Source organism: Melanotaenia boesemani, chromosome 10, assembly GCF_017639745.1.
Source record: "Melanotaenia boesemani isolate fMelBoe1 chromosome 10, fMelBoe1.pri, whole genome shotgun sequence".
Classification (NCBI taxonomy): Eukaryota; Metazoa; Chordata; class Actinopteri; order Atheriniformes; family Melanotaeniidae; genus Melanotaenia; species Melanotaenia boesemani.
This window is the reverse complement of record NC_055691.1, coordinates 30,713,673-30,739,881: the sequence shown is the minus strand read 5'-3', so window position 1 is coordinate 30,739,881 and position 26,209 is coordinate 30,713,673. Positions and strand designations below refer to the sequence as shown.

At 39.0% G+C, this 26,209-nt stretch overlaps 2 protein-coding genes across 3 annotated transcripts; one reads left to right on the top strand and one right to left on the bottom strand.

The window, feature by feature from the left end:
• Positions 1–1,256: 1,256 nt before the first annotated feature.
• kras (v-Ki-ras2 Kirsten rat sarcoma viral oncogene homolog) lies at positions 1,257–9,626 on the bottom strand. Of its 2 annotated transcripts, XM_041996948.1 has the most exons (6): positions 9,132–9,626; positions 7,322–7,439; positions 6,291–6,469; positions 5,771–5,930; positions 4,259–4,383; positions 2,679–2,758 (listed from the first exon to the last, which is right to left on the bottom strand). In XM_041996948.1, the coding sequence occupies exons 2-5, from the start codon at positions 7,430–7,432 to the stop codon at positions 4,264–4,266; spliced, it is 570 nt and encodes a 189-aa protein (XP_041852882.1). In that variant the 5' UTR covers positions 7,433–7,439; positions 9,132–9,626; the 3' UTR covers positions 2,679–2,758; positions 4,259–4,263. The 2 variants fall into 2 exon arrangements, with proteins under 2 accessions (XP_041852883.1, XP_041852882.1); XM_041996949.1 differs by lacking the exon at positions 4,259–4,383 and having other exon boundaries at positions 1,257–2,758; positions 9,132–9,483.
• A 2,637-nt stretch (positions 9,627–12,263) lies between these two features.
• On the top strand, positions 12,264–25,207 carry LOC121647853 (ras association domain-containing protein 8). The gene is made up of 6 exons (XM_041997602.1): positions 12,264–12,608; positions 17,576–17,777; positions 19,414–20,213; positions 20,330–20,527; positions 21,802–21,943; positions 23,557–25,207. Exons 2-6 carry the CDS (start codon positions 17,675–17,677, stop codon positions 23,676–23,678), a joined length of 1,365 nt encoding a protein of 454 aa, XP_041853536.1. The 5' UTR covers positions 12,264–12,608; positions 17,576–17,674; the 3' UTR covers positions 23,679–25,207.
• Positions 25,208–26,209: the final 1,002 nt, after the last annotated feature.

The window sequence follows — 26,209 nt, the reverse complement described above, 5'->3', positions numbered from 1 at the left end:
CAACAGGCTGGACTGGTGTCAATATTTTTCAAGCAACCTCATAATTATCCTTTTCAAAGATTGTTTTTGCGCTGATTACTGAATAAAATCTCAGTTTTGTTTCAAGAGTACAATGATCAGCTTGTTTATGAAACTTATTTTTACTAAACCCATCAAGTTCCCCCCTCCCATATTCTATTATTTATTTAAAAGAGGCGAAATATCTTCCCTCCCCATTCGTATGACCATGCAGTCACTCTCTTGAAATCTGAAAGTTACAGTGATTTCAGCAGCTGACTGCTGGTGAATCCTTGTACAACCTTAAACTGCTAAACAAAGTCCTTCATAGACTAACAGGACCAGTGATCAAACAGTGCCACCTTCTGGGGGAAACCAGATTTTAATGGTCTCCCATAAAAAAAATAAATTACATTTCAAGCAAGAATGATGTATAAATATGCAAAACGCCACCTCCAGCTGTTTAATGTACTCTAATGATGCAAATATGCAATAAAGTTTTAAAAACTCAAGGCAATATGAAACAAGACCACAAGAAATAATAAGTTTGGTTCCTCTTTACTTTGTTCTTTATTACACATTAAATAGGAGTGGTGAGATTCATGGCAAAAAAATAGACTCATTTGAGATCAGAGCACCACTCTACAGTGCCCACAACAGGTTGTAAAGTGGTCATTCATTCACTTCCCTAGACCTGGATCCAGTCACACTCTCTAGTCACATACACAGAGCGGAGTGAAACTCCATTAAAGCAACATTCATTTAGACACACCAACGAAATGAAGCACAATTTACAAAATATGCACCTTTCAGTATCACAACTATACAAAGGTTGTTAAAAGTACGATCCAGGTATAAATGATACATTTCAGAAATCAGCTGTTGGCACGCAATAAAGGAAGAGGAACATTTCAAACATTACAGTAAATCTACTTTTAAAACAGTATTGTTAACAGGAGGGTTCATAATTAAAGTTGCATTACCAGTTATTTATCTACTACATTAAAAAAAAGGTAAAAATAAACTGGGTCAAAACTCATTAAACCTGAACGCAAAATGGGAAATTTTGATTTTCCGCAATAATCGTATTTAACCCCTAGAGCAGTATTTTGTCTCTTGAGCACAAACAGGACAGAATAAATGTGGTCTCAACTCTATCGTCTAAATGTAGCACCTAAGATCAAAAAGGCAAATAAAAATCCCCAAACAGGCCAACAGTTTGTAAATACAATGAAATGGGTGAAATATGGGGTGATCTGAAAGAGAAAATTACTTTTTTTTTTTTTTTTTTAGATTAAGTTGGACATTTGTCTAAAAACCTATTTTATGGCAATTACTGCCTCATTTAGCAACAGCCTCTTCCAATTTCAACACAATACACAATCATTTCTGTTCAAAGGCAAGCCGCCAGACAATTTGAACACATTTGCAAATAAATCCTAAATTCCTTCAAGAGCTCTTCACTGGAAAGAATCTGAAACTACATTTGGACAATATTTTGAATAACCTCTAGGACTAAAGACCAAGTCAAATACTCCTCTTTTGCTAGTCTGGCAAACAGAGCAAGAAAAACTCTGCACAACTCCTCAAATTTAGCATTTAACCAAACATTCGTTTCGAATGCGAAGTCCTCGGGGTGGGAGTATACGGACAGATTTTATAAACACATAGCAATGAAATGATTGATGTCTAGATCTGACAAAAGATTCTACCGTAGCATTAAACAAGACATATAAGACAATAAAAACAAAATGGGTCAAATCGTGTTGATTTAAGAAAGAAAAAAAAAAGACAATGGTGGATTCATTTAAAAAAAAAAACGTTAACTACTTTCTGTAAACTTAAAAAGTAGAGTCTGAGTTCTGAGTTCCTCCTTGCTGGCTCTGTTCATGTATCAACTAAAGGCAGTTTGCAATACCCATGCAAAGAAAAGAAAAAAAAAAGAAAAGAAAAGAAAAGAAAAAGCGTTTCTCCTCATGTAGGTATGAAATCACTCCCCACGCAATACAAAGCAATGACAAATTGAAAATTAATTAAAAGCTAACTAGGGTGTTACAACATTCGGTAAAGAGTAGGAGTTTGCATGCATATTTATCAATGACAAAACTAAGTCATACCTAAAGGTAAGAGATGGGGACATTACACAGTGGTTGGAACATTTGGATCTCATCTGGCTGAATGTTGGTCCTTTTCTTTATATCCGTTTTGTCTGTGCGAGCGGGATGAATGTTCATTCTTTGGCACCCCATACTTAGAAAGGGCATTAGAGAACATATGCAGGCTGTGACCTTTCAAGCTAAGGAAAACTAATGATAATAATTTGATTAATTTGTAAAAGCTGACTGGCAATACAATCAGTTCCCAGCTCTGCAGATTATGTCAAATCATCAAAATCGCCATTATCTAATAAAAAACAGGCTCGTCAGACTGTTGGACCAATACATGTCAGCAACTGGCACTAAATTGGAAAATGAAGCTCGTTATTGTCCAAATACAAGAAAGGCAGGGAATTCAGGTCAGGTTTAGTATTCAGTGAAGCAGGTGCTGACAAAGAGGCTAATAATTTAGTGTAATGTACAAAATGTATTACTTGAACTGGTCAACAATGTTTTATTTTTAGTCTGTCTTGAAAAGGGGTGATTATTCACATGAGTATACACTTTGTCTTGGACTTCTTTTTCTTCTTTTTGCCTTCCTTGCTCATCTTCTCCTTATGCTTCCGGATTTCACGAACTAATGTGTAAAAGGCATCATCAACGCCCTGGAGGAGGGGAAAAAGTGAATTGTTAGAATTGAAAAATTGGAAGTTGTTTAATTACTGTAATTCAAAAGCAGTTTAAGCAAAATGCTTATTTTATAGCAGTTAAAAGTACAGTATGTCAGACAAACATTGCAGATAAATACAATTAAGGCCTTTATGGGACACTGCTAAACAAAATACACATCAAACATGTACAGTAATTCAGAGAAAAGGTCAGCAGCGTTGCCACTGACAGCAACACAAACAGTAGCTGCACATACATAAGCCCATTTCTCTCTATTTGAATGCCACCTGCCCACAAATGTTTAAAATGTTATCAAATACCTGACAGAACAAGTTGGTCTGTTTACATTTGCAATCATCTGAATGCATTCCATTAGTGCAAGCTCAGTTTACTGCTGTAGGTTTGTACTGAGGAAACACCATCGGAAATACATTTTTAACAGATGGTAACTATTTTAATATGGGTCCACAGAGAAATATACACTATAATGACAAACAAGCAAGAATTACATCTGTTTTAGGTCAAGAGGTTTGACTGACAGGAAAATAAAAATATGAACCCACCACCTGAAAACTGAATAATTTTTCTCTTTTTGAGTGTGGAGAGTTCAGATGAGGCTTTTATGTTCTCACAGAGGTAATTAAGAGGAATTGTGCAAATGAAGAAAGTGCTTGTTGAAGCCACACTGACGCAAGTGTGTGAGTACTCGATCAGTTTAAATAGTGCAATGAATGTTGACAGTCTGCAAGGGGCTGTTGAGAAAAGAGCCTGAGGCCATTTCAGGTTGTGACAAAGACAGTAGAAAAATAACAAAGATGAAGGGGATTTGTACCTGCAAGACACTTAAATACTCTTGGCATAGAACATATGTGGCAGTTTCTTAAGACATCAAAGATTTCATTCAGCATGATTTAGTCCCACATTCACCGTACCATCCTTCAATCCCACATGATGGCTTACTGGCCCAAAGCCGTGAATTTATTTTGATTTTCAGCACATCAGGACACTTTCACACTGGTAGTTTAGTCTGAATTTGGTAATAGTGTCCACAACTTTGATTTAAAAAAATGTTTTATCTATAGGTGAGTGCAGACCAGGCGTCTGTTACCAAATCTAAATGCACATCATCATTTCATTATGGAAACGAGGGTTAACGCTTGCACCTAAAAATAATGCAAAAAATACCTGCATGAAAAAAGCAAATGCATGTAAAAGGACACCAACTGGGGTCAGTCAGATTTGTTTAGACTCAATAAATGAACCCAGTGTGAAAACAGCCTTAGATAATAATCAACCACGACACATACAGACACTTAAGGAGAAGAAATCAGCAGTTTCAGCCTCGTGTTAGAGCCTCACCACACCCCAGCAGAAACCAGCGGGTTAGCTTTGAGAAAATATGAAGCACCAGCTCGCACTGGGTGTCCGTCGCCTTCTCCTTAATTCCCACTAATAACACACACAAAGCTGGTGGGTGCGCGGCTGCGTACACTTACCCCTCTCACATCACAACACACTTTTTAAGCTTGACACAGCGCGGAGTCTTTTCTTCCTTGCTGATCTTACTGAGCCGGTACAGTCTGATCTCCCGTACCAGAGTGTAAAAGGCATCTTCCACTCTCTGCAGTATAAGACACAACTTTCCTCAATGCTGAGGAATGCATGAGGACATCCTGTATGTTATACACTACAGATACACAGGAGTGAAACAGACCGGTAGTCTGTTTCCGATATGATTCTTGATTAAATGCCTGCCCTATCATCTGTATATTCCAACACTCCAAACTCTTAGCAGCAGGCTTGGAAAGGATCTGTTTCTCTCCATTAAAAGAAAAGAGACTGGGAATGAGAACATTGACGAAAGTCAGCTAAATCCATTGTGTCTGTGTCAAGATTTTGCCCTCTTCCTTGAGGATGGGAATCTTTATGTTTTTATATGCACTGTAAAACAAAGCGATTGGCCAGTTAACTGGAAAGTTACATTTTCCAACCTGTTTCCCAGCCTTGAAAAAGAAAGAACAGGAAAAGTGTGCCCATTGCAGCTTACTAGTAGTAAATTTTAATAGACATCAGCATATTCTGAATTACTATAAACACCCTCCTGTTATGTGGAATGAGGAAAAACCACCTTTGCAAGCCTGCATTAAATGAATAATTTGGTGCATTATTACTTTAACCTGATCGAATGAGAAGTGCATGCATTATGAGTATACTGTGTACTGTTCATGTCAAGATTTTGCAGAGCAGTTTGATGAAGCAGATGAGATTTGAAAAATCGTTACTTTCCAGTGAAAGTGACAGCTGCCCATCGGACAGAAGCAACACCGTGACAGGAATTACTGTTACACTCAGGTAGGGATAGGTGGACAAAACTGCAAGAAAATTACTTACTGCTGCATTTATTTCCCCTTACCAGAAGGAACCGTGATTCACCCCAGGTCACAGACCAGGAAAAATGTGTTCACAGATCACTCCATCAGCCAGCCAGCTACCTAAGGCCATGCTCGCAACACACACCACCTGATGCAACACCACTGCGTATCTTCCAACACCCATTCACAGTGACCAGTAAGCAGAATCATTAAGGCCTTGAGTAATTACCGACAATTCGTCCATTCATGCAGACCCCTCAACACAAATTAACTGATTTATCATGTGGGAGCCTTTGCAGGTGGGCCTAATGATGATGTAATTTCACATATCCATGACAAAGTAGCATGCAATGATTACATTATCACCCATAAATAAAAAATTCAATTAACCAAAGAGAATTTAATGATGCTCAGCACATTAGCTGGTATATTTCCCAGCAAGATTATTATAAAAAGACCATTAGAGACAGTGAATGTGACACAAATCAACAGCACCACATGATTCAATTACTTCTCCTCAAATTTAGCCCAACATTTCATTGTAATAGTCTTAATTTTTCTGAAATAGTCCATCTGAAATCAAAGCGAATATGACTGGCAGGGGAATATTATGCCAGCTTCTGGGTAAACACTAACCTGTCTGGTTTTGGCTGAGGTCTCAATAAAGGGAATGCCGTAGCTGCGTGCTAAGTCCTGAGCCTGCTTTGTGTCCACTGTCCGGGACGGGAGGTCACACTTGTTCCCCACCAACACCATGGGGACGTCCTCAGAGTCCTTCACCCGCTTAATCTGTTCTCTGCACAGAAAAACAAAAATGGGAAAAAAAACAAAACATATTGAATATTTAATTAGATTTTAAAGGTGGTTTCAATCCAAATATTATGCAACGACAAGATCAATATTTTATTGGTTTTAGCTCAACGCTACAGCTAACAAACACATTTCTGAAAATATTCTCCTACACTTTCATTTTTCTGAGTGTGTAACACTGAAATGCCTTTTTAAAAAATATTCCAATTTTAATGTTAGTAAAAGGTTCAGACCTAATCTTTCCCCTCCCGCTTCCCAACGGGAAACTCCAGAAGTTTACCTCCTGGCTCTTAATAAAACATCCTTGCCAGGTCCAAAGACCATAGACAGTAGTCTCCTAGCTCACCTATAGTGGTGAATGTCCTCAAAGGACTTGGTGTTGTTGATGGCAAAGACGCAGAGGAAGCCTTCCCCTGTCCTCATATACTGATCCCTCATGGCGCTGTACTCCTCCTGACCTGCAGTGTCCAGGATGTCCAGCAGACACGTCTCTCCGTCGATAACCACCTGCTTTCTGTAGGAGTCCTGGAAGAGGGAGAGGTTAAAGGGTGATCAGAAACCTGCCAGAAGGTAGGTCAAGCTGTCCCAATACAAGCATAAGATTAGGTAAATACGCAGCTTCTTAAATATGAATACTTATTGCATTTTACTCCTATTGTGTCTTAAAACCTCTATAATGGAGAGCAACATTTTTAAAGTCTTCTCGGTTCGACCGAATCAAGTGTATTATTTTCTTTAATCTTCCATTGTATGAAGGCTGAGTGATCAGATGGAATTTATTTCCACAATATTTGCAAGAAATCAAAAAGAATTCATTGTTCCAACATAACTACATTAAATGATTGTCATAAAAATCTTTCAAAGACACAAGTGGATAGATGCTACTTAATTACTGCACCGCTATGATTGTAGTAGGGCTTTTCATTTTAAAGCAGATCTCAAATTACCAGGATCAACTCATTGTCGAGATACTCCAGCTTTTCATCGTACCGATGGGTGCTTTCAATCTGATCCAATTAAAATAGTTATTGTCTGATCTAGACAGCTGCCAAACCTGCAGATACTTTATTTTATCTAAATCTATAAAAGGCCCTCAAACCTGCAATAACATGTCAATAACTGATTGCAATCGTGATTAAAGTGTTCATGCCACATAGGCTGGATCATTTAAAGACAGAGTAGGAAGCCAGGCGTGAAAAGTCATTAAAAACCTGTCTGGTGTCATTGTAAAACTTAAACCAGTGGAACCAGTTGCAACTCCTTGTTTTAAAAGGAGCTAATCCTTGTTCTGTCCCTCTATAGCCTGACATACACACAAAACCGGAGAGACTTGTGAAGTCCTTTAAACATATCAAACAATATGCACAATTTCTTTACCTCAATGGTGGGGTCATATTCATCCACAAAGTGATTCTGGATGAGCTGAATAGTGAGCGCGCTCTTGCCAACACCACCAGCTCCCACCACAACCAACTTATATTCTGTCATGATTCACCTGTAGGACCAAAAAGAACAAATTTATTACATAACATTTGCAAAGACACAGAGTGCTGTATCACTATTTCATAAGGCACTTGTTTTACCACAGAATTACCACAAAGACAGTATGCTGGTTAATCTGCATGGGAAAAGAGAAAGTATAAATGCTATAGAAAGTGCACCTGTAATCAGGAAAACAAAAATTAAATACTGAAAAGGCCTTCTCCAAATTTTTAATAAAAGTCTATCAAAACCAAGTTAGTTATTTCAAAAAATCCCTACCAGAAATAACCCTGCAGTGAGCTAAAGGAGATAAAGACTCTTTGCATGTAATCAAATCTCTGAATCCAGTAGAGCACACTGTGCTATTTTCTGACCAGCAGCCCAACTACAGAAACCAACCCCAGGCAGAAATCCATAACATTACATTTAGACTCCAAAATTGACAACCAGCTGGGAGTCTCTGCTGTCTGGCTGCATTGTGGAGCACCATCTATCAATAGTGACAGCTAACCTTTTCAAAAGTTACACTGCAAACTGTTCAAAAACCCTGTACAGACTGTGGTTAGGGAGGAGCTCCACACAATGCTACTGCCATGTGAAAACTAACTTAAAAAGAAAAACACACACATACAAAATGCAGTTTAATCATTTTTTGTCTAACAACCGTACATTCGTGTTCCCTGAAACTAGAGATTTCCATTTTTTTTTATATTTTTTTGTTAAAAAATGTTCTGAAACATAAGAACAGCCTTATCTTTACCTGAGCAGATAAGACTGCCACAATGTCACAAACTAATCAAAGGAATACTGATGTGCCACATCCTCTCCATGCTTGAATGAACACTATCACCTTTCATTTGATGCTAAATTAAAGTGGCCACTCAATGAATGTCTACTTAGCAGCAAATAGTGATGTAGTAGCTGTTGGATTTCTCACCTTATTCTGTGTAGTAGGCTACCAGCAGGGTTTTAAAGTTCACATATTATGTGTGCATAAAACTGTAAGAAAGTTGGAGTGCTATGAAGTTTAAATTATTTCCTGAAGACTGTGTCAGCTAAGCGTCTAAAGTCTACAAACCGCAACACAATAAGAGGACTAATAGAAACTGATAAGCTGCCATATAAACATTAGGCTACCAATGTGAAGGCTTTTCAACAAAAGCTGCTGCGTGTGCTCAAGCAGGCAGGAGCACCCAAATTAGGCTTAAAAGTCGTCAGGAATTTGATTTAAATCCTCTGCTTTATGGCCGCAGGGTTGCCTGTCTAAATGGTTATGATTAAACATCCGAGCACCAGGGCAGTTCTGCTGTTAGCTAGCTTAGCATCAGAGCTCGCCAACAAATCCAAAAAGTAAGCTTACATTAGCGCTTGTTTGCTAACCTAATGCCTTCTACAAAAGTGGCTCTTTATTGTTGCTTTGCCCGCGCCGTGTACCACAACACATTTACTAATCATTCATTCAAAATGTGAAGAGTGCAGATTTTGAAGCAGCCATTGACAGGCTAGTCCCCGTCTGCAGTACAGGGCCAGACTGTAGGTTAACACTTGGGCGTAGTTTAAACAAAAAGCGAAAATGAATATCTCCACATTTTTGCTCAATGTTAAAATGGTACGCAGCGGTGACTTAACTCACAAATGATTGAATGCGACTGTAGCAAACAATAAAAAAGGTCACACATGTATTAGTCTTATCCGTTTGTTTTACCTTTTAGCGAGTGGAGTTCCGCGTCCGAAGTAGCGACCAAAGAAGTCAAGCAGATAATCCTCTAGTTTCACACGATTTCTGCATTTCCTATTTGTCACCAAAACACCCGCATTTAAGTCGGTCTAGCGTCGTTTTAGAAGCAAGCGGGAACATACATAAAGTGGGCAAATTAATCAATTGAACTTTCCATTTGTTCCAGCGTCCGGCCTAGCTGCTCAGTCTGGCCTGCCTTACGCGAATATGGGCGGATACCAGGGCGCTCTTTACCCAGAAAGCATAGCTGGGCATTTCAACCGGTCTGGGGCATATCAGTCGGCCCGGTGTGTCGCAATTTCAGCCATAATACCCTCTGTTTTCTTGTTTGTTTTTCCACTAATATTTTAGACAAGCCTAGTGTGTACCTAAATTTTTATTGGCTCCTGACTGACATTATTAAATATGTGTGTTTTTAGTTTATTTTGGTTAAATTTTAACTCAAACCAATGAAAGTGGCCTATACTCATATGTTTAATGGTCTCATATAATACTGTGACTGTATAGCTCACATAAAGGGAGTTTCATGTCTTCCTTCTCTCTTAAAGCTCCTGCCTGCTGCAGAGTCAACAATGCCTAGGGGGCGACTCCACTATATATAGGCTCTAAATATAACTAGAACGTGCAGGAGGGACGTCATTCCCAAGCAAGGAAATGATTTGGCAATCCCTTGTCAGTTTTCCAACGTGTTCACTGGGATTCCTGCTGCGCAAGGCATGTGCATAAATACTGGTGTGGTTTGTATGAAAGCAGAAAACCCCAATCCAAAATCGTGGTAAAGGATATTCAGATAAAAACAAATAATGTGCATATATTTTATTTTATTTTATTTTATTTTATTTTATTTTATTTTATTTTATTTTATTTTATTTTGCTCGTGGTGAATAAATACATTCATTCAGGGCTTTTGTTCGTATCCCAAACAAAGCAATGTCGCACAGACTGAGACTGTTAGATAAAAGACATTTTGCGTGCTAGATAAGCAATACACTACATGTATAATAATGTTGCACAATAAGCAGTTGACTTACTTTCTTTTCAGTCAGCAGATATCTGTATCTACAAGTTGACCGTTAGTTCTCCCCGTTTCACTTCTCCTACCACTAGTCTGTGTTATTTCTAAGAATGTGGATTACTGAAGCGATGGTACATGACACGATTAGAGGCAATGCATTTAGACTTTATGGATTAACCAAAGACACTGACGAGGACCTACAATAAAATGTGGTAGTAACAGTAATTACCAGTGTTGTTAGTGTGACTGTAGATTCACCTGTGGGTAATTTATCTGATTTCTATTAACTAGAAAATACATTTGTTGCTGAGACAGTCCCCAGCTTCCCCACAAAAGAAATGAGCTATTTTCTTTTCTTATAGATAATTTTTGTGCTATAGTCAAAGGCTTACTTGTTGTTTGTCCTAATACTAGAGCATAGTTTTTAAGACCGGTGGAATGTGACATTTAAAATGTAAAGATATGTAAAAATGACATATCTGGAATGAAACATTAAACTTGAGTAAAATATATCACTACTGCAGGATGTAAAGTTGACATTGTATATAAATATATATATATATATATATATATATATATATATATATATATATATATATATATATATATATATATACATACTCTCATAGATATGATTTTTTTTTCTGCCACAAGAGGGCAGTAAGACTCTACCGACTAACTGCTATGGCTTTATTTCCAGCTCCAGTTGAAAGTTGAATGTATGTTTTTAATTCAACACTCAGTTTGCAAGATTCTGTGTTAGGTGTGGAGGAAACTATTATTTTTATTCTAGCTGGTGTGCAATATTCCAGTTTAATCCATCTTTAATATTTAAGGAAATGTTTTCTAACAGATCTTTTAACAGCAAGGTATTTTGAATTATTTTAGTTCAAACTTTGCATTTCATATTCATTTCGAGAAATGTGAGCATGTGTCTGTGTGTGTGGTTTTACATCTGAACCTGATATCATTATGAAATATTTCAATTATGCAAGTCATGCGACTGTGACTTTGTGACTTTGCGGTAACATGCAAAGTTATACTTGCCAGCTGTGTTGTACAAATTGGATTACTTTTTCACAGTTTTAGACACAAAAATTTGTTTCCTGCAGGATGTATCTCCCAGTTATGAGAATACGTCACTTGCAGACATGTTTATGTACTGAAATATATTGTCTTGATGTGTATGACATCACAGCAAAATGGAAACAGTCCAAAGTTACAGAACATTGTATCACAGTGCACAGAAAACAGTGATTATAGCAAGATATCAGAAAACTGAAAGCATAGCACAACATGAAGCAGCATTTCAAAAACAAGTGTTTAATTACATATTTTCTGTTTAGTCATTCTTTTTTCATTGATCTATTTTATCCAGTGCTGTCATAGCCATCCAGACCAAACCAAACATATGAGGTGGGAAATATTTTACTCTTTAATGTCTTTCATTGAGTAATTCCCCAGTGTGCACTGTTTCCAAAAAAAAAATCCTGCTTCCTTTTTCTATAGAATAACTAAGACAGATGTGCAGAGTTTTGCTCTGCTACCAAATGTTTAATCAGATTCAGAGAATAATTGCAGCACTTAAACACCATCAGAGGATTAAGTATAGAAAAGTTTTATAATAGATTTGGTCCCAGCGTTCATAACATATGTGATATTTTCTTATTGTTTTAAACTCTGACTCTTAAAAAGAACAACATAAAGTTAAATCCTAAAGGGGTTTGTATCTTTAAAAACAGAACATTAAAATGAAATTTAGTCTCTAAAGATAAATTATGATATTGTGCACTTTTAGTCTTGATACATTATGGTAAATGGATTTATGATTTTCCCTAAAATATTTTCCGTGTATGGCGAGATGCAAGCTTTCATTAGTGGGCTTCTGATAAGACTGGCTCTGTTTTGTTCATCCCCTGGCTAGAGTTAATATTTCTTGTTCAAATATTTTAGATGAGGTTCCCTTAAGAGAAAAGTATGTTTAATCTGTTGTTTAGACGTCCTGAATGAGTAAAAGTTGGTTGAAGACATCTTCTCCTCATAGTGTTTTGCAGCTTTAAACGGTCCACAATGCCTTGCGGTGTCCCAGTTCCAGTGCGATGTATTTACCAGCAGGAGTAATGAACCAGTGGAGAGGAGAGGGGCATTTTCCCGCAGCTTGCTGCTGAGACCGCAGAGGACTGGCGTTGGGAGAGGTTACAGAAACTTTCGGACCGCGGCTTGAAACGTCCCTCGTCAGGGTTTGGATGCGTCGGGGGCCTGTTATCCTCTTTCCAAAGCGTGACTTTGTCGCAATTCGCTGGAAGTGATTTATTGAGCAATGGTGAGAGGGGACTAATTTTGCGGAATTCAAGCTTATACCTATGATTTCTTCCCAAACTTCCATCCGAGGAAGGAGTGCTGAGCGGAATCTTATTTGTACTACAAAGGTAAGACCATCACGGAGCTCACTGTGACCAAAATTGTGGCGCAGCTGAGTCTGTTGTAGCAGTGAGGCAGATATAACAAACATTTTTGTAGTGGAATAGTTCAGCTACTCTGTGAAGCAACTACAGCCCTTTAACGCCATTACTCCAACCTCCACACTGACTACAACTGGAGAGATGGACCGTAGCGTTTAAAGCTTCTCGTGCCTTGATGTTAAAGGGTCGAACTATCCGCCTTACAGTCATTTAAAGGTCATTTGATGTTTTTGTTCACTGTACAGTTCTCCCACTTTCTAATGGTTAATAATAAGTAAAATGTTTTGCAGGAAATTAATCAAAACTATTGCTTTGGGTTTTTTTCCACACTGCTGTATGTCATAAGCTGCAGCATATTTGGTCTAAATGTTTAAAAGCTCTCTCACTCTGGAAAGTCTCTATTAATAACAGACTCTGACTATAGTTTATTTTTTGTAAAACTTCCCTCCAGCACCTAAAGGGACCAACCTGTGAAGTTGTTGCTGCTGGACACCAGTTTTTTTTATGTCCTCGCAGAAGTTTGCTTGAGTTTAGAAATAGAATCATACACTTTCGTGTTTTTTTTGCATCATTCATCTGTGTTAAAGCAGCATGAAGGAAAGCCTGTAAACAACCACCTAGACTGCAAAACAAAATAGATGTGGTACTTTTTGTTTGTGCCATCGCAGCTGCTCCTGTCAAACCATTAAAAAGAAAGAAAGAAAAAAGCTTAAATGCAAGAGAGTGAGTCAGCTCCAGATGATGTTTTACAAACCACAGTAACATGTATAAATTGGCCAGATGCCTCTGGTGGCCCCGCTGCGTTGCAGCCATGCCCCTGTCCTGCTGCAGGAGCCTGCTGGCTCTTCAAAGCTGGCTAGTGAGCAGTGAATATGGCAAGGGAACAAAGGCGGCATTATGGCTGGCTGAACGTGCCGTCCAGATGTTCGAGGTTCTGCCAGCACTGACCTCCCAAATGGGGGGAGGCTGCTTCAGCTCCTAATAGTTTAATATCAACCAGGCAGAGACAGAGGAGTATGTAGCTGCAGGGCGGGGGCCAATGAGGAGCTCATAGAAGCTTGTGGGTGTTGTGGGTGTAGCCTGACTAGATATGGGTTTATTTTCAAACACCCCAATCTACAGAGTGAAACAAAATGACTCCGAGCCAGAGTGCGGAATAACTGGTCCCCTAGTAGTTTTTGTTTGTTTGGTTTTTTTTTCTTTCTTTTGAGAGGGGGCAGTTGCTTTGGTGCCTTATTATTAAAACAGCACAGGTTTAACCCATTAATACCTATTGAATGTCAGTTCTTAATTAGTTCTAAAACTATACTAAAAATACTTAATGCATTATATTCACTTCCCTTCTGGTAAATCATTTAGCAGAAGCTTGTTTGATGGCACACACATCACCATTAATTAATCAACAGTTATTTTCATTGTTCTTTTATTCAGAACATAATGAAGATAAAAATTGATTGCACTCCTTGCAACTAATCTTGGTTGCATATTTTACTTGTTGAGCTTCCAAGATCACAGACCACAGAGGGACCCATAACTTTCTTACCTTGAAGTCATGGCTATTTGTGTTCTCACAGCTCAGGAATGCAGCCATTGGATGTTATCAGTTCCCACTCTACAGGATCAAGGCCTGTCTCTGGTCTTTACCATGCTCTGTAATATTTACACTCCCAGAGGGCATTGTACACACTCACACCAGGCTGGCATTGTTGCATTGAAGACTCTTTGTAACTGGTTGCCACTGCAGGACTCTGCCACAGTGGTTTCATCTCATCAGCGTGTCATACGTTTATGGCAAAATGTCGCTGTTCCAGAGTTATTTAGGCACAGAGATTAAATGCATTTCTGTGGTCATGACACATGATGACTGTTGGGAACTGAAACGGAAGGAAGAGATTTCTGCAGTTTGTTTCACCACCAGTGCCCCCCTACCCCCACCCCAGTATACCAGCGTCTGTCTCTGGCTGCTCACAGAGGTCTGTTTCACAACAGATCTGTTACCAATTACAGCAGAGTAGAAATTACTAGTAATTATATGCTACTCTACAGCTGGCAAGAGGGTTGAAGTCACAAACTGATGTTGCTCCAGTCTGTAAGAAATATGTTTTAGAGTTTTAGATATTGGTAATGTTTTTATTATAAATTATTATTGTTGAGCTGCTTGGAAATAAACTCCTATGAAATAATAAGTACAAATATCAAGACTGTGTAAATCGCTCCATTGTTTACTACCTTAGAAAACAATGGTTTGTATATGTAGACCAGACCCAGAATGGCATTCATTTATGAAGGCAGTAAATGTGGAACCTAAGCGTTTTCCTGTTAGATCACTTTTCCTCAGGCTCAACTTCACTGTTTTATTTTATTAGAATGAATGCCCATTTTGTTTTTCCTCAAATACGCCCTTGTTCAGAAAACTACTAAGCTGCACCGTACACAAGTCAGTTTGTGATGCTTGACAGCTTGTAAATCCCCTAAATGTGCAGCAGCAGTAAAACTGTATTTCTTTACAGTGTATGTTACTGAGGTATATTGGTTGTGTTGAAACACCCACAAGAGCATATGGTGGAATGTTTACACCAGCAGCCCGTTGAAGTCTTTTTCTTGCCAGCATGATGTGCTCCTGTAGGTCTGGAGAATTGTCATCAGCAGCCAGGCAGGCAGGCTGTTCAGTTCTGCTAATACACCTTTTTATTCAGAGAAGAATGCATCTCAAGCCAGTGTTGCTCAACACCAGACTGAAACTGTGAGCAGGCGCTAAAGTCATTCGGATTTGAGCCTTTGCACGAATTCATCACTACAGTTGAGCTTTAATAGAACTCACAGAAATGCAAGTGCTCCTCTGCCTCATGAAGTGCTTCTCTGGCATAAAGCAAGCTGCACAAATCAGGAGGCGGGCATCCCCCCAGGCTGTGGCTTTGACGGGCCAAAGAATTGGAGCTTGCAGAGCTCAGGATGGCACTCTGCCCTGCACCGCTGTGCCTGTTTTACTAGTTTGGTTTTCTAATGTCAATGTTAATGAATACAAATACTACTAGTCTGGACCAGAGCAAGTGGCATTTGAAAATATCCTGCTGAGTTTCAGAGCTTCTGCAAGGAGGCTGGTAAGGCTTTCTGTTGTCAGAGCTATATACAACACTCCATGCAGTGGTCTTTATAAACCCCCCAAAATCATATTTCATTAGTCTTTCAGTGTTGCTGTAGATTGTACTTTTTCCCCCACATTCCTCTTCCCCCTTCACTGTGTTCCTTTTTCCTGTCTGATCTGCTGTCCCTGTTTTGTGTCAGGACCAACACTGTTACTCTTTCCACATCCCTTTGGACAAAGGGTTAAACAAAACAGTGACAGTGTTTTGGGTCTCTGCACAAAAAGAAGAAAGAAAGAAAATGTTACAGTATGCTTGTCTATGAATATTTTCCAGTTCTCCCCTGTCCTTCAACTCTTTGCTGCCATTTAAGGGCTGTCTGAACAAGGGACAAAAGTACTTTCTAACCAGCTGTGAGTGTTCCAAAAATAGAGAACGCAGGAGACCTACAAATGTACAGCCATGTCCACTATTCATACAAAAAGAGCAGCGCTTATACAGTACTCATTGAAATCAAACTCTTTAAGGGTTTATTTTGTTTTTCAAAGGGTTCCGACGTTTTAAAGCCAATTCTCAAGCAAAAGATCTAAAGATTTACTGCTTTCAGTCACATAAATGTGAAGATTAATTTTTGTGTGTAACACATTGAGTTTCGGACTAGAAAAATAAAAAAACTGTAGATGTCACCTTGAACATCTGATGTGTATTTTGGTCCTTTATTACAAGTAGACAAATGGTTATTACAGCTGCATTTGTGTGTCTTAATGTCTTGACTACATATGAAAAGCAATTGTGACTTGCATGGATGACTTTGTGATTGTGGGTTGGGAATACGTGGGCTGGGGGAGGTGTAATTGCAGGATAGTTGGCGAACAAAAGGACCCTTTGACATAGAGGTGCAGGTCTAGTGAAGGTTAGATTCATGGATAATAATCCAGATCGATGTTTCATTCTGTCCGCTGGCTGTCCTTGAGAAACATTTTTAAGGATTTGTGTTCTGTCAACAGCTGTTCATATTTTGGTGTCTGCTTTGTAGATCTGATAATGGGAGGAACCTGTTTTCATTTGTACATCAATATCAGTAGTCAACAGTGTCCCAGAGCTACAAAATGCAGCAAGATCTTAGAAAACACAACAAAAAAAAAAAAATAATAATAATACGGCCTCATTTCAGAGAAAAGAGTTCAGGCAACCCAACAAAACAGTGAAGAAAAGACATTAAAGAAGCAAACAGGAAAAAGAGAGCACAACACCACAGGAGAAAATGACTCTTTTTTTGTAAAAGAATAATAAATCCAGCAGCAAATTCAAAGACTCAACAGCTGATAACAAGACATTTTTATTAAAACGATATTATGACATCTTTTGGATGTCATTTTTGGACTCGTGTGTTCCTCAGAGCAACAACACAATAAGATAACAAACAAAAGCAAGTCTGCTCTCTTGTGTAACGAATTTTTCGTCTCTTTCCACATTTACGTTCCTTCTCTATCTCTGTTGTTTCCGTGTAACTCTGTTAGAAACTGTGTCATCACCGCTTCCATCTAATTCTCTGTTACAAAAGCCGGAACTGGGCTTGGGAATGTCTGCTGGCAGATTCTTCCTGCACCCCCAACAGACGTGCACCTATTCAGAGAATGAATAAAAACAACAGTGTTACAGCCAAGTGGCTCTGGCATGTTCTCCACTGGACTATCCTTTACCTTTTCAGATATATCTAAAATAGCCCTTTTTTTGGGGGGGGGGGGGGGCTAAATTGTGCCGTTAACAGAAACATGGGAGCCTTGTAACTCCGGCCTTGAGTACATCCTGACTAACTGCTTCCTGTTTTCCCTTATGTTTCCTCCACAGTGACTTAGCCAGAGTGGTTTCAGCTGCCCTGCATCACCACAGTCTGTAATAATGTTGGAGCCAACACACCATAACTGGCCCCCTCGATTCTGACCCAAAATGGAGCTCAAGGTGTGGGTGGATGGAGTACAGAGGGTTGTGTGTGGAGTAACTGAAGCAACCACCTGCCAGGAAGTGGTGATTGCTTTGGCCCAGGCAATAGGTATGTAGGTATATTCCTTTTTTATCTTTTTGTTGTCCTGTGTGTGACTTTACATTTTAAACAGTGTATGTACGGACAGGGTTGTTTCATTAAGTGTATTGTTAGGATTCGCCAGCCCGCAGTGATAAACTGGGTTTAAGTCTATAAAATGCCAAGTTGCTTTTTTTGTGAAGTGAAAATAAGTCCTCTGAGGTAAACAGCTATCATCTGTCCTGCCTACATGTTAAGCTCCTGCTGAGATGCAGTGGGTCATAATCAAGGACTATATTGGTACTTTTCTTGGATTTAAGTGGCCTGCTTTCCCATATGGCTCCTTCAGGAATGGGGGGCACTTGAGCATACTGTATTGACATCACTTCCCACAAAGCACAGGGGAGGAGGAGGGAAAGTCTGACTCATCCCTCTGTCTCCTGCCAAACTGTGAAAGCAGCACTTCTCTCTGAGCCCCCTCCTCTGCCTCATTATATTCAACACATACTGTATATAACATTTTAAGTGATCAGACATTGATATTTTTTAGGCATTTATGAAGCTTTATGTCTGGACTACTTTAGGAAGTATTGTGCTGAGGTCTTCTGCTAAGAGCATGAATTGATATGTTATTCTGATTAAATCCAGTCTAAAGAGCATGGTCAAAGTTCAAAACCATTGGATAACAGCCTTAAACTTTGTATAAGTTCTGCTTGCATCCTTGCCCGACCAGTCCTGTCTTTCTGAACCCAGCCTTGTTCATATTTTTCTCCTAATGACACCATCATGAAACATTTTCCTCAAAGCGTCGCTCCTTTCCAAGGAAGTTTTTATCCAGCTGCTTTTGGTATCCCTACGATTAGATGTCTTTATGGTTTCTTTGTTATTTTAACTGACCTGGATGCCTTACTAATTCCCACACACATTACATATAGTGGCAGAAGAGGTCTTCATCTGGACATTTAAAAAGCTTAAACAATTTTTTTGACCTGAGTGTTTTTCTTATCACAGCATTTCTGGCTGTGAACCTGGGGGAAACACTGACCGATAAACATAGACAACAATATTTCGAATGTCGTGTTTCAGAAGTGCATGAAGATGCGTTATCTGATTACTCCCAGATATCTGATTGTGATGATTATATTAAAAGACTCAGTGTTTCATTAAAAGAGCTATGAGAAGCTCTTTAATATTCAAGAAGAATCCATATTGAATTGTATTTAATGGAATTAAATCAGGTTGTTGTGAATCAAACTGAATGGTTAAGGAAATTAGTGGTGACACCCAGCCCGCCAAACTCATTCTTGAGGAATGGACATTTTTTCACTTTAGTTTTGCACAGTGACAAAGGATTATCTTTCATTAACATATATACCTCCAATCAGGATACTGAGGAAAAAACTTATAATCATGTATTATAAACAATATAAAATACAAAATGAATTTTTTTTTATATATAAAGAACAGAACTCCCCATTTACTTGTGTTAGTTTAATTACAGTTTAATGGCCTGTTTGCTACGGCCAGTATGGCAGTATAGCAGACATGTTGATATATTACAGCTGTGGGCTGAAACAGTATCCACAATGTCCCTTTTTTTGGAGAGGAGGGGGGTGGCATTGTCTGCAATCAACATCTTTTCCCAATGTGTTTGTGTTATTTACAGGTCGCACAGGAAGATACACTCTGGTAGAAAAATGGCGGGATACTGAGCGCCACCTAGCTCCTCACGAGAGCCCCGTGGCTTCTCTTAACACGTGGGGTCAGTATGCTGGAGATGTCCAGCTTATACTGCTTCGCACTGGCCCCTCACTGACAGAGCGACCCCCCTCAGAAGGCCCCCCGCTCAGGGGACCTGAACGTGGGCTACATCGACAGAGTCTCCCTCCTCTAGCAAAGCTTCGTCATCCCAACGATCGTTCTCTTCGCCGCCGTGAACCGCGCCGCAAGTCTCTCACTTTCACAGGTGCACCCAGGAGTCTCAGGGACATTCTGAGCGGAGGCCGAATCAGTGAGGCTGAGGGCAAGCGAAGATTTTTAATAGGAAATGGTGTGAATCACCTCCATGCAGGGCCAGCCATTGGCCCAGCTTCTCCTGGCCTGTGGGCTTCTCGCATGGAAGATCTGGTCAGACTGGTCAGCTTACAGAGAGAGACCTTGAATGTGCTGGAAAAAAAGTTGGAGGCCTATGAAGCTGAGCTCCAAGCCTGGGCTGAGGGACGAAGTGGGCGTGGTGGAGGGTTCACCGCGGACCTGAGTAGAGGTGGAGGGTTTATAGAAGAGATCCTGAGATTAGAGAAGCACTTGAGGAAGAATGAGGTGGAAATGGAGGAAGAGGAGTTCTGGGCTACAGAGCTGCAGATTGAGCTAGAAAGTGAGAGGCAACTAGAGGAAAGACTGGAGGAGCTACGAGGACGTCTGGAGGGCTGTGAGCTGGAAATCAAAGAAAAGCTGGCAATGGTACAGGTGGGCTATCAGTGGGATATTTTCATTGAATATTAGCCGAAAGAAAAACAACAGTTTCTTGGTATTGTTGATGTATTATGGACACTTAAGATGTCAGTCTTTTTTCCCAATATTAGGGTGTAGAAGCAGGCCTGGAAGAGGAGAAGCTGCAGAGAGAGCGGCAGGAGACCCAGTGGGTCAGTGAGGCAGAGGCTCGAACTCAGGTCCTCAGAGTCAAGGCAGAGTTGAAGGCCCAAGAGAGGCAGGCTGTCCAGCTGGAGAGCAGCTGCAGAGCTGTGGACAGATCACTTGGACAAAGCAGCAAGAAACTGCAGGTAAGAGAACATTAAAATATTTAGAATATTAAAGACACTACCACCTAAACCATCACTCACACTGGTTCTGAATCATTGTCTGAATTTCTGCCAGCAAGAAATTTTATTAGTCTTAGGAGTACAACTGTGCCTATTTTTAAAAAGTTGCATGAAGCCCTGTGGAGCTCCAGAGAGCAAAGTCCTGTTCATATTTAGAAAAATTAGGCAAAAAACTTATGAAAAATGATAAGAAGTTAGATTTAACTGAGTCTCTGTAGCCTTCTCCTCATCCATGTCTAAATATGAGACATTACAAAAGTCAAACATTATCGAACACTCAGGGTTAAATTCTTGTTTGCAGGACGATATTCCTAAAGAAGGACATTACAATCCGGTCAATGCTAAGCCAGCACTGGCAAAGAAAGGGCAACTACTCATTCAACCTGGGCAGTAACTTTTCCATCTAACACAGCTACTATCTGTTGTACTCATTGGGTATTAGCTCAGAGGCTAACATCGACTAGCATCTCTAGGTTGGCATCACACTAGATTAGATACTGCCTCAACTAGGCATTAGCAGGGCTGGCAACCAGCATACCGAGGCTGACAACCTCCTCATTACCTACTGCTTTGGTTACTAGCATGCCAAAGCTAAGTGGATTAGCTGCTGTGCTAGCTTGACATCTTTTGTTTGGTGTGCTGCTGCCCCCTATTGCTGACTTGTTGGTACTGCAGTCTGTGACTCACTATAGACTAGAAGTTGATTACTATTCCATATTTATGCATATTTAATATTAGTGAGATTGCTTGGCATAATGAACAAAAGTTAAATAACTACATTATGACTAGCATCTTTAGGCTAGAATATAGCCTCCTGCTGCAAGTGCTTGTATATAGCCTCTACCAAGTGCCCAAAAGTCTTACTTTTGGCCCTTTAACTAAGTTTTGCCCAAGACACAGTGTAGCTCAGGCTACACAAGCAGCCATGATCATAGAAACCGAGTGTTTGAACAAAGTTGGTGGTCAATTTAAAAACATTTCCACACAAAGACAATTTTAGGTGTGTCAGGTTTTGTTGAACATGTTGCTCAAAAACATATAATAGACAAACCGTTTTCTGTAAAACATTTGATGTGTTTATAAAGAAGCTAAATTTATAAAGGATTTGATTATGGATGACAAATATTTTTTATTTCTGGACATCAAAACTCTCAAACCCGCTTCTTTTTAAGAGCTGTTAATCATGATTTACTGAATCTTAAAGGGTCATTTCTCTTGTGTCTTTTTAATTGAAGGACATGCAGCATGAGCTGGAGCAGCTGACCAAGGAGCTGAGGCAGGTTAACCTGCAGCAGTTCATAAAGCAGACTGGAACCAAGGTCACAGTGCTGCCAGCTGAACCCACTGAGGATGACACTACCAACAGTCGTGGAATAGGTAATGAGATTGTTCTAAACATTAAATGAACTGATATTTTCTTCTGTAGGCAGCAAGGATGCTTTGAATATGTGCAGGTCTCTGAATATCATGTAGGCAACTGACTTCCAATAATGTCGCTGTTGACAGGAAGGCTGGTGGAGTGGAGCTGATCAGAGTTTAGACGCCAGACAGATGAGCCTATTGTATGCCAGAATTCAGGCTATTTGAGAGTAGATGATGCTCTTTGGTTACCATTTATACATGCAACAAATTAATTATCTTGTTTAATCAAATAGCTATTTTTGTGCATTAGTGAAGCCGTTCTGGCCAGCAGGGCACTTACTTGACAACCTGCTGTTAGAAAATGACTCAGCTCTGCGTTCAAATGTGAGTTTGTGTTTCTGTGAATAAGAATGAAAAGTACATTCAGTATAGGTCTTTGTCCTCCATGTTAAATGGCACTTAAATGCTCAATGCCAGCTGTGGCTTAGTATAGGCAGGCTTAGCAGTCATTCCTTCACTCTACGTCCTCTCAATCCTCCATCCTTCCATCATGTTGTTCCTCTGACATGCTCAGCGGTTTCTGTGACAGTCTCCTTGGACTACAGCCCTGTCATCCTACAGGAAACCAACAGAGAACTGGCAAATAAACCAAGAGTACTCAGTGCTGACAGCAAAGCAACACAGGCTATGTATAATTATAAGCTAGATACGTTTAAAAACTTTATGGTAATGCAATAACAACAAGCAGCTGGATATAACCATTCATTTAAGCTTGCAAGGGAATTACTGAAAATTCAGCTCATGTGACCAAAGCTTTTAAACTCAAGTGTGAAAGCATTAAAACAAATGTAAAAATCTAAATGCTGTGCAAAACACTCATCCGTTCATTTTCAAATCCTATTAGGGAAACAGGATGCAGCTTTGTTGCAGTAAAAGTTTAATGGTTTATACTTTTTTACATTTAATGAAAAAAAAATCTTAGCATTTAAAACTGCCTTTACCTCTGCTAATAAGTTTGTAGTGCTTGAATATAAACATCAGTATCTCATTGTTTACAGAAATGGGCTGGGGAATAAAAGTAAATGATAATTGTATTGCATTATGAAAAGTAATAACTGAGTGGTCATTGCCCTCATATAACCTTTCAGTGAGCGGAAATCAGGGAGGGCCTTTGTCCTGGCCATAAACTCCAATTACCTGATTCTCTGCAAAGCTCAGTTGTGCCCCCTGGTGGCTTTATAGCGAAAGTACATTGCACTTAAGGGCAGTGCAGTGTATGTTTTTTTTTTTGTTTGTTTGCTTTGTTTTGTTTTTTTTTTTTTTTTGTTTAAGAACTGAAACCCTTTTTTTTTTTCATTTAATTGAACATATACAGAAAAAATGTGTTCTTAAAGAACGGTTTGAAAACAAAATGTTTTCATGAGCTTTAAAGTAAGGGCTTGATCTAACTTGTATAATAATAATCCTAATAATAGTTGGCCTTTTTAGGGCTCTCCTCCACATGTTGCATTCTTCCACCCTTGTAGTTTGGTAACTCGTCACATGCCACAACTCTGTTCATACCAAGCAAATTTCATTTGGCCAAATGTTTAATTTTCTCTCTTTTAATTTTCATGTTTCCTTTGCAGAGTTAGTCCCACTGACTGGCTCGTTGAAGCGTCCTGTGTCGTCCCACCGAATGTCCAGTCATCTCCGTGTCCTCCACAGCCCCCTCAGCTCTGGCCTCAACCCAGAGGGGATCTATGTGTGACTCTGATGAACTGGTGTGTGAGTCAGTATCTAATTACAGAATATCTCCATAGCACACAACTATGCATTTTTTAAGTAATTGAAAGCATTAGTTTGAAGAAACAATCTGAATGGAAGTAATGGAGCACTTAATGGGCCGAATAATATTATAACAAAAAATAAAAGCAACAGCTCTGTGTGTCTGAACATGTTAGTCTGGCTGTTGTAGACTCCCTATGTAAACATATCCACTTGATGTACTTTGACTCTTACTTTAGTACCTGCTGGATGATTTGTATTCTGCTCTCCTTAGCATCTTGTTTCTAAATCTTTGCCTTTTGAACAGTATTCTTGAGAATCTTGGTAATGAATCTTCCAGCATTATGACTGATTCTTGTGTAAGTGAAGGACCCTCTTGTGTTTGTAGTAAAACTGTGAACCATCTATTTCTGTGCTCTGTTTGTTCAAGTTAAAACTATGCACATATGATTAATGATTTTTGTTACTCACTCAAATGATTGCTTACTGTAAACATTTATTTTTTAAGCTGTACTTGATGAGCTAGTATATTTTACGACAAAGCGGTGCATATCCCAAACCCCAACCCTCCATTCCTGCAGTAATTGCTGCATATTAAAACAGTGTTAATTATACTCTTTAACTGATTTTTTGTTCACGACTACACAGTATATTTTGAATGTATGCTTGTTTTTCTTCAGTATCGTGTGGCCAAAGATTAGCAGGTCTTGTTGCATGATTGTGTTGGCCATATACGAATGTGCAGGGTTTCCACAGTGCAGTAAATCAGTTCGTTGATCTAAAATTCCAGCATGTAATCACAGAATGGACTGTTGCAGCTACAGTGTGTAACAGAAAGTGATTAAGCTATGGAAATAGCTTGTGTGTTTGTCTGCATGTGTGCACACACAGACTAGTTAAGGTTTGAAGCATCTCTAGACTGTAGATCAACTATGTTTTGTGTGTCTGTGTAGAATCAGATTAGCCAAGTTTGAAGCCTCTATTAGTTTGTAGTTGAGCTGCTAAACGCATCCAAGTGCCTTATATTCATTCCACAAATAATTCGTGTATTGAAATAATGTACAGTAAAGACCTAGCGGGGACACTGAAGGAATGATTATAGCTAGGTAAAATCATGTCAGTAGATATTAGAGCTCAACTGCGACAAATGACAAAAGCACGATGACAAATAGTTTTTTCTGTCAACTTTTTTAGAAATGTCAACAGAAAGAACACACTTGTTTTGCTCTATAACTTGCCACTGTGTTGTTGTTACCATAATACCATGTGCTGTAAAATGTACTAACATTTTTTTTTTTTTGTCTAGTGCAACAAATGTGTACCACTGTTTTGATCAATACTGTCACATAGTTGTGGTTACTGTTTACAACTGCATATCCTCTAGAAAACTCTAAGATGTCGACTGTACATAACCTATTTTTATTTTTTCTTGCCTTAATATACTGCAAAGTGTTGACAGGTGTGTATGGCTGTATGATATGGATTGCATTGTTCAATAAACCATCTGACATATTTTGATGTCTCATCTTGTGCTTGATGCAACTTTTTAAAATTGCTTGTGTAAATGAATAGGTGGGGATTTTCTATAGTAAGCACTTAAGCTTCACACCAGTAGAGGGAGACATTTGCATAATAATGTTTGTGGAAGGGCACAACATGGCTGAAGGGGAATTGGTGGAAGTACTTTTTATACACAAAGGGGAGTAAAATGAAAATAAATGCTAATTAACTTAATGGGTCATGTTGCTAAGCGTCAGAGATTAATCAGAATATTAACAGTGGCCCATGAAGGTTTATAAACCCCTAAGATTGTTATTTTTAACATAAATTAGGTTTTAATTATATATGTATATGTGAATTTTAAATAAATGAGGCTAGATATTATACTTGGTCAATTTATGAAGGATCTAATATCACATATCTGTAAATAATACAAACATGGGAACTTCATCTTCCATATTCCTTTGTGCAGGGGTAACTGAAAGGCACCCTTTTTCCAATAACCTTTAATCAGTCCTACATGTCAGTGCCCTTCTCTCTACAAAAAAACTCCAGCTATTGGATGTTGATGGGTTTCCTGACTGGAATACCTTGTCCTAGTCTCTCCATAAGATTTCTGTGGGATTAATGTTGTAACTTCGACATGGCCACTCCTAAACATTAACTTTGCTCTTTAACCCTTTCTTTGATGAAAAATCTTTATGGTGGACCCATCATTTGGCTGCATGACATATATTTATTACGTTTCAGCTAAGTGTCCTCACAAGTACCTTTAGGCTTTGCTGGTAAAGTTTTCTGAATGTATTTATCTATAGATAATTCAATTTGTTCTGGCTAACATGTGACTAAATGGACACAAACCATGAGACTGCCACCACTGTGCTTCACAGATAGGACCAGGTTTCTGAGCTGGAATGCCGTTATTCCCTGTTTTCTAACATACTTCTGTTTTTTGTACTTTGTTTTTTGTTTTTTGTTTTTTTTACTCAAAAAGTTTGTTGTTTGGTCTCATCT

Excerpts from the sequence above, each read along its gene's own strand:
- LOC121647853 (XM_041997602.1), top strand. The coding sequence starts at position 17,675 with ATGGAGCTCAAGGTGTGGGTGGATGGAGTACAGAGGGTTGTGTGTGGA. Across the intron at positions 20,214-20,329 it reads AAAAGCTGGCAATGGTACAG|GGTGTAGAAGCAGGCCTGGA; the intron begins GTGGGCTATCAG and ends TCCCAATATTAG. Across the intron at positions 20,528-21,801 it reads AAAGCAGCAAGAAACTGCAG|GACATGCAGCATGAGCTGGA; the intron begins GTAAGAGAACAT and ends TTTTAATTGAAG.
- kras (XM_041996948.1), bottom strand. The coding sequence starts at position 7,432 with ATGACAGAATATAAGTTGGTTGTGGTGGGAGCTGGTGGTGTTGGCAAG. Across the intron at positions 5,931-6,290 it reads GAGGACATTCACCACTATAG|AGAACAGATTAAGCGGGTGA; the intron begins GTGAGCTAGGAG and ends TTTTCTGTGCAG. Across the intron at positions 4,384-5,770 it reads CCTCAGCCAAAACCAGACAG|AGAGTGGAAGATGCCTTTTA; the intron begins GTTAGTGTTTAC and ends CTTATACTGCAG.